This window comes from Squalius cephalus (genome assembly GCF_949319135.1).
Source record: "Squalius cephalus genome assembly, chromosome: 2".
Lineage (NCBI taxonomy): Eukaryota > Metazoa > Chordata > Actinopteri > Cypriniformes > Leuciscidae > Squalius > Squalius cephalus.
Genome location: NC_137123.1, coordinates 7,990,408 through 7,998,015, shown reverse-complemented (window position 1 = coordinate 7,998,015; position 7,608 = coordinate 7,990,408). Strand labels below are relative to the sequence as shown.

The 7,608-nt window shown below is 36.3% G+C and overlaps 1 protein-coding gene across 1 annotated transcript; it reads left to right on the top strand.

Moving 5' to 3' along the window:
- The first annotated feature begins 4,438 nt into the window (after positions 1-4,438).
- Positions 4,439-7,031, top strand: LOC307151422 (uncharacterized protein). Its single transcript, XM_079859433.1, has 6 exons — positions 4,439-4,558; positions 4,734-5,054; positions 5,465-5,551; positions 5,987-6,091; positions 6,174-6,208; positions 6,337-7,031. The coding sequence occupies exons 1-6, from the start codon at positions 4,519-4,521 to the stop codon at positions 6,706-6,708; spliced, it is 960 nt and encodes a 319-aa protein (XP_079715559.1). The 5' UTR covers positions 4,439-4,518; the 3' UTR covers positions 6,709-7,031.
- The last annotated feature ends 577 nt before the right edge of the window (positions 7,032-7,608 follow it).

Below are 7,608 nucleotides of genomic sequence, written 5' to 3'. Positions count from 1 at the left end.
ATCCTGGAACTAGGGCTGGGCGATATATCGCGCGGTATTGTTATGCGCATCTCGTCAGTAAAGCCGGTTCCTTGATTAGTAGTAAATCGCCATCACCTGCTTTCAGATGAAGCGGCATTTACTACAAAGAGCCGTAGTTAACTGACAAGCTGAGCCATATCGCATTAATATCGCGGACGTATCGCCAGCGATATATCGCCCAGCCCTACCTGGAACCCAGCATGCATTGCGACATGAAACTTTTGATTGTCACCATTGTTGAGATTCATGTGCTGATTGTTGATTTCTGTGTGTGTGTCTGAGTCAAGAAGGAATGAAAAAAATAAAAAAAAATAAATATGCACAATATGATTACGATGTTCTTCAGAAGACCTGATTATAGAAATATTGATTTCAAGTTTTAGTTTTACAGATATATGCTAAATATGAAATACCCATAAATTCAAATAATATATTCAGGAATGATCAGAGAATCAGACATGTCCAGGATGATTGTGACATTATCACAAAAGCCAAAAACATTTGATCATCTTCCACTTGACTCTTTCTTGCCATAACAAATGTGTTTTATAAACTCACTGTTACAGCAGCCAGAGAGAGATGAATGGTAAGAAGTCAAGAGACAAGTGACCAACTAAAGCAGGGGTGGGCAAACTACGGCCCGCGGGCCACATGCGGCCCGTTAGGCTGTTTAATCCGGCCCGCCAAGTATTTAAAAAAATTGTCTTAAGATCGCATTAATTTTGCCTTTTTTCTTGCAATACTTTGCGTTATATATATATATATTGCGTTGCATATATTTGACAATCGGAATATCATATATTGCATGCCATAGCTAACAAATGTAAAAAAGGAAAAATGACATAAAAGCAGATCATTCATTCAGCGCTGTTGTGGCTGCGGTGTGTCACGTAACAAGCGCGTCACCATGGAAACCAAACAGACAGCAACTTAAGCGCATAGACTTCAAGCACGTTAATGTTTTTTCCTTTTTTGGAAACTCAATGAGAAAAAAAAATGTTTGGTAACCGCTTGCACACCTTAGTTTTTCCTTTGATTTGTCTGCTATTTAGTTTCTTTGCTCCTCTGGATTTGTGGATGTATCCTGACTGATTCCGTTTACCGACCATTATCGTCCGGCTTTCGACTACGCTAACTTACCCTGTCTGCCCTGTACAGAACCCGTTTTTTTATTTTTTATTAAATGTTCTGATCTGCCTTTGCCTTTTATGTTTTTTTATTTTATTATTCTTAAAATAAATTTGTATATTCGTTTATTTCCACAAATGTATGATGACTTTTGGAAGTGCAAATTGCCATTCAGTTTTAATAAAGCTGAATTAACGTAACCTGTAATTTTTACTCTTCTAAGTGTACACTTGCAGATGTTTTGTTTCTAATTTACTGTTAGGCCATTAAATAATAATAAGGATAAACAATATTTAAAAAGTATAGGATATAATTATCTAACATCTTTAAAAATTAACATCAAAACATGCTAAATGGGGGATATCTAGCATAAAAAAAATGTATTGTCAGAATGTCGTCTCTCAGTTGTTGAATTTCGCACAGACATTGACACAACGTTGTCTGTTTGCTCAGCCCGATCTTATGAAAGTGCGAATACCACGAATTGTATTTGTAGTGCATAATGTTTTGGGGTTGCATGATATGCACTTTATGGCGTGTAATAGGCACGCACTCCACACCCCTAATCCTAACCAAGGGGTTTACAGTGTGCACGCAAAAACAAAAAAACAAAACAAAAAAAACAAAACATTTTTGGCATATAAATGGCACGAGAAATAAAATTTGTGGTATAGATGCGCACTTTCATGAGATCGTACTTCATAATCTGCTACTGGGCCGGCCCTCTGTTAAATTTTTAAAACCCAGTGTGGCCCTTGAGCCAAAAAGTTTGCCCACCCCTGCACTAAAGCAAATACTGATCTCCATTAAGGTGACAACAAACTTTATTATAAACTAAATCTCTGTTAATTCTCAACAAGAACTTTTGTTCATGTACAAAAGAAATAATGTTAAACTGGTTTGTAAACTGGTTTCACACTCAGTGTTACTGGAAGTCAATTGTAGTTTTTGTGTTTCTCTTTTTTCTGTTCTTGTTTCTCTGTCCTTCAGTGATTCTGCTTATCAGGTGTTCATCAGTTTCTCAATTCACTCACTTCTTTACATTCAAGTGGACTATATTAGTGAACTAATGTAGGGAATAGTGAATGAGGGTATAGGGTGCGATTGGGAAAACAGCCTCTGAGTGTCGACTTTGAGCACTGTTAATTTACAGTATATTCATGTAGGCTAGATTTGTTTTCTACGGTATATTACTGTTTTAATGGAATAATATTGTCAGAATTTGGCCATTTTTTACAGCAAGGGTTAACTGTGTGTGTCATTAATTTTACATTATTGATTGTAGTAGCCCTATGATTCTACAGCATGTGATCCATCAATGTTGTGATAATCTGAAGAATTTTTAAAGCATTGTGCACAATAAATGTTTGAACTACTGTATCTCTCAGACACACAGACATCAAGAGTCAGCGTATGAATCTCAACAATGGTGATGATAAAAGTGCAGAGCACTTGATGGAGCCTCCAATCAAAACTCATCAGTATCTCCCAGCATGCATTGCAGCAGAAATACATTATGCTGAATTGCCTTAGTATTTTCTTTTATTATTATATCTGCTTTTATTTTTGCTGTTGTTTTTGTTGCAGCTTTTTAGTAGCTTGTTTTGAGATTTTCTGAGTTTTATCTGATAATTTTGTTGATTGTCACCGTTGTTGAGATTCATACGCTGATTCTTGATGTCTGTGTTGGTCTATGCTGTACAGTACTTTTCTATACACCATGAAATTTTACATTTCTTTAGATTTACATTTAGTTTATATTGGTATTAAACATTCCTCATACAATGAGAGATAAGACTCTTTATGAGCTCAGTGAATATGACCACTACATCACAATTATGCCATCATCAATAAATGGCCAACAACTTGTCACATTTTCTCACTGACTTTCATGCCATAACGAATGTGTATTATAAACACAGTTAAAGCAGTCAGAGAAAATCTGACGTTAGAAAGTCAAGGGTCAAGAGCCCAACTAAAGCAAACACCGATCAAACATTATTATTTTCAATAAAACATCAACGTCTAAACCTCTGGTAATTCTCAATAATAACTTTTATGACAAAATTGGTTTGTAATACAATATTTTTTAACTACAGGCAACCACAGCTGGCTTTTTTTTTTTATACCATAAACTGAAGATCAATGCCGTAAAACCTAAAATATTACTACTGTATTTTTTACAGTAAAGCACTTGCAACCAGCTGCCAGTTTTTTACCGTAAACTTTAGTTCAGTGCCGTAAAACCTAAAATATTTCTACCATATTTTTTTACGGTAAAGTACTGGCAACCACAGCTGCCAGTTTTTTACTGTAAATTTTAGTTCAATGATGTTAAACATAAAAATTGCTCCCGAATTTTTTTATGGTAAGGTACAGTAAATGCAACAGAAAGGCTTTTTTTACAGTGTACTTCCAAAATCTGTTCATTTAACAGTATTTTATTGTAAAATTACATTAATTGTCCCATGAGAGCTATTACAGTTTTTCACTGTATATAGTAAGGGTACATACTGTTAAGCAATTAACATCTCTTTTCCGTTGCTTTTTTTAAACATTTTTTTACCTTTAAAATTGTTTTTTTTTTTTACAGTATGGTCGAGGGACCCTGGTGTAGTTCTAGCAACTGCATTTAGGCTTCACAATTCATAAAAGTTGATCATATGTGATAATTATGTTGCAGGACCAAACATGTGTATCATGAACTTTTGTTGATCACAGAGCTTGTTTTATTGCGATAATCCAGAAGCCTATGGGAAAATCCTATTGTGTTTTTATGGAGGGAATCAGTGTGATGTGAACTGCCGGCTGGACTACAAGTGTAAGACTCTTCTTTCTTATGACGATGAACACAGGAAGAGAACTGATACTTGAGAAGTTGTACTGTTACTGTAATACTACAGGATAATCATGTGTTTAAAACGATGACATTTATATAGTGTATTTTACATGAATATGCCTTCATTTTACACATAACAGGGTTAACAACAATATTACCACCATATTTTATTTGGATCTCATTATTTATATTTAATACTGTATGTCCTAGAGGAGTTGTTCACTGGAAATCTGTGTGAAACACTCATATTTTACACTCTGTGTAAATGTCACAGATCCTCATTCCCTCTTATAATGAAGTGGATCATCTCTTCCTCACAGAGTAAAACTCTGCTTATATATTTAATAAAGTTTGGTGAATCATCACTGATGTCCTGTAGAGCTGATGTGGTTAGAGAGACAGAAGGGGAAGGAAATATATATTTCAGTTGCTTACGCACATTGTTCTCTCAGTACGGAAGAGAACGACAGTAACGTTTGTCACACAGAATCTGGTCTTTTATTTAAGCGAAACGCTTGTCAAATTTCATCATGTTGGACGTCCTGCTGCTCTTTTCCAGCATCTGTACAGGTGAGTTTGAGACTCTCAGCTCTTTTACACAGAGTTTGACATCTTCTCTTGTTTTTCCTCTGTTATCACATGATCATCAGACTCATATGGATGATATTTGTCAGTTAGTATTCTGGCCTGCTTATGTCTCTTGCTCACACATAACAGCTCTATATAATGATATTTGTGTTTTCAGCTGTTGGTGTTGGAGCTCCACAGACAATTACTGGACACAGAGGAGAGAGAGTTGACATCAGATGCTCATATAAATCTGGATATGAATCATATTCAAAGTATTTTTGTAAAGGGGAGTGTAACTACGGATTTAGAAACATCATAGTTAAATCAAGATCTCCAGCTAAAGACAAGAGATTCTCTCTGACTGACAACACGACGGCCAGAGTTTTCACCGTCACCATCACTGATCTGAGAACAGAGGATGAAGGCCCATACTGGTGTGTTGTGGAGGGGATTATTTTTGATGACTATTCAGAGATGGTGTTGCTGGTTGAAGAAGGTAAGTGATCACATTTGTTAATAGCAGAAATGAACTGCATGGAAACAAGCTGAGAGTGAGAGATCGGGTGATCGAATCTTGTACAACCCCAGATCCAGATCCAGAAAAGTTGGATAATTTTGTAAAATGCAACACAAATGAAGAATCTGTAATTTGTTAATTCTGTTTCAACTTTATTTAACTGACAAAAGTACAAAGAAAAGATTTCCCATGTTTTGGTCACACTTTATATTAGGGTCCAGTTGTCACTATTAACTATGACTTGGTAGTGCGTTAAAGTGACTTTACTGGATTTCTTTGGCACAACAAGAAACAGAGTGATTAAAACAGAGATTGAATGAAAGATTGTATGTATTTTAAATGAACTTCAGTGTCAGTGTTTTAAGTTGATCTTTTCTGTGACCCTTCAGATAAAAAGACCACTGAAGTTTCAACCATCAGCCCTTCTTCAGAAACACCGTCATCTTTCAGTACAACAGAACTGAATCCACAATCAGGTCAGTTCCTCTGTCTGTCGCTCTTTATGACTCTTATTTCTTAAAGATTGTGTGAATGTAGAGCTTTAGAGTTTATATGTGTTCATGTTCTCACTGCATGAGTGACACATTCACAGTCACTGGTGTTTCTCTCTGTCAGCGACTCATCAAACAGAAACACAAACTACACTTCTCACAATGCAGCTCTTTGACAACAAAGAATAAGCTCATTTTGGATAAAGGAAATCAGTTTGAACATTTGTAGAGTCACGTACTCATGTGGTTAACTTGCTTTGGCATCAACCACAGACAGAAGCGTTTCATTCTGAAGAGTTGAGGTTTACCATTGCAGTTTCACTTCAGTTGCACAATATTATAGATTATTATTCACTAAACAGTATAATCAGAATCAGCATTGTGTTGTTGTGTTGTACATCTGTACACTGTGTTGTTCAGATCTGGCTTCTGTTGCTGGCGGTCTGGGTTCGGTTCTGCTGGTTCTGACTCTGTGTTCTGGAACCTTCATCATCCTGAAGAAGAGGAAGAGGAAATCTGGGACAGGTAACAGTTTGTTTGTGATTATTAGTGTTATTATTTAGTTCTATTTAGTTTGTAAATTGACTGACTCTCTATTTTCATGCAGCTTTATTTCAGCAAAACATGCAGCACAATACAGAGGTGTGTGTTCAAATCTTTACCTGTAGATGATCAGACATACATGTTAAATGATTGTTTATTGATCAACAGAGATAATTATTTATATTAATTATTATTAGTAGATTATTGATGTATGTGTTGTTTTTCAGACTGACCACATGTATGAGGAGATTCCAAACACAGACGTCACCGTGGTAACGTCTTCATCCAATCAGAGGCCTGCATCTTCATCCAATCAGACGTCTGCATCACACCTCAACAACTGTACAGAAGTCTCTACTGTTTATGCAACAGTAACCAATCAGAAGCCTGATTCAAACCCCAGTCACACCCACTCGACCAATCAGGTGACAGATACAGCCGGTGATTATTATGGCAATATAAAGTCTCCTAAAGCAACACAGGACAGCGGGACAGAACTGATCTACGTAACAGCAACTCATCCACAAAACATCTCAACACATCCACAAAACATCTCAACAAACAAGGGTCCAATATATTCAGTGATCAACCATAAATGAAAAAGACTCTCAAAATTAGGTAAAATCTTCATTGTTTTAATTATTCAATCTTTTGTCACACTTTTCTGTACAAAACACAGTTTATAAAGTGTATAATGTTGTATAATGTATAAATAAAGTTCACAGTCATCTAAAAAAAGTTTTTTTTTTGTTAAAAAAAGTTAAGGTTAGGTTTAGTACACCTCATCTACAGTTAAAGCTAATAAAAGGTAAATTCCCTTCTTTTTACCCTGTTTATTTTCTTCTCTCCTGGAGACTCTGTGTGAAGTGATTCTGGTGTTTCAAAACTAACCTCTTAGTAATAAAACTGAGACCGGTGTCTCAAACCTTCACTAATGGCTTTCCTGAGCTGTGAAATGAAAGACAGTAGGCATCTACTGTAAAATTATAAGACTTTTAAATGTTGCAAACTAGCCTAGAAATCTAGACTCACCCTAGCGGCAGCGAAATTTATTTTGCTTCCAGGGTAGTCTAGCAACTCTCCGATGACTTTCGAGCTGGAAAAACCAAACTCTGGTCAGGCCAATCACATTGTGTATAGAGTCGGTGGACAGGCTTAACATAATGACGACAGAGTTGTGACGGTTTCGTGTGAATTCCCTGCTTCTTGAACACAAAGAATGGCTGATGACGAACAGCGGTCTTTTGAATTGGCTTTGGCAGCGACTCTGGAGGACTTGGAGTTAAGCTTTTCTTTAAGAAAAGAACAAAGAATGGCACTTAAGTCATTCTTAAAAAAGAAAGATGTGTTCGTAGTTTTGCTGGCCAGATATGGCAAAAGTTGAATCTATCAACTAACGTTAGCTCCACTGTTGGGAAAACGCTCTGGTTGGTTGAAGCGCTGTCCTATTGCGTGCCGAGGGAATTTGAAAGAACATCGCCCCTCAGATTGAGCCGTGT

Excerpts from the sequence above, each read along its gene's own strand:
- LOC307151422 (XM_079859433.1), top strand. The coding sequence starts at position 4,519 with ATGTTGGACGTCCTGCTGCTCTTTTCCAGCATCTGTACAG. Across the intron at positions 5,055-5,464 it reads GGTGTTGCTGGTTGAAGAAG|ATAAAAAGACCACTGAAGTT; the intron begins GTAAGTGATCAC and ends GTGACCCTTCAG. Across the intron at positions 6,209-6,336 it reads ACATGCAGCACAATACAGAG|ACTGACCACATGTATGAGGA; the intron begins GTGTGTGTTCAA and ends GTTGTTTTTCAG.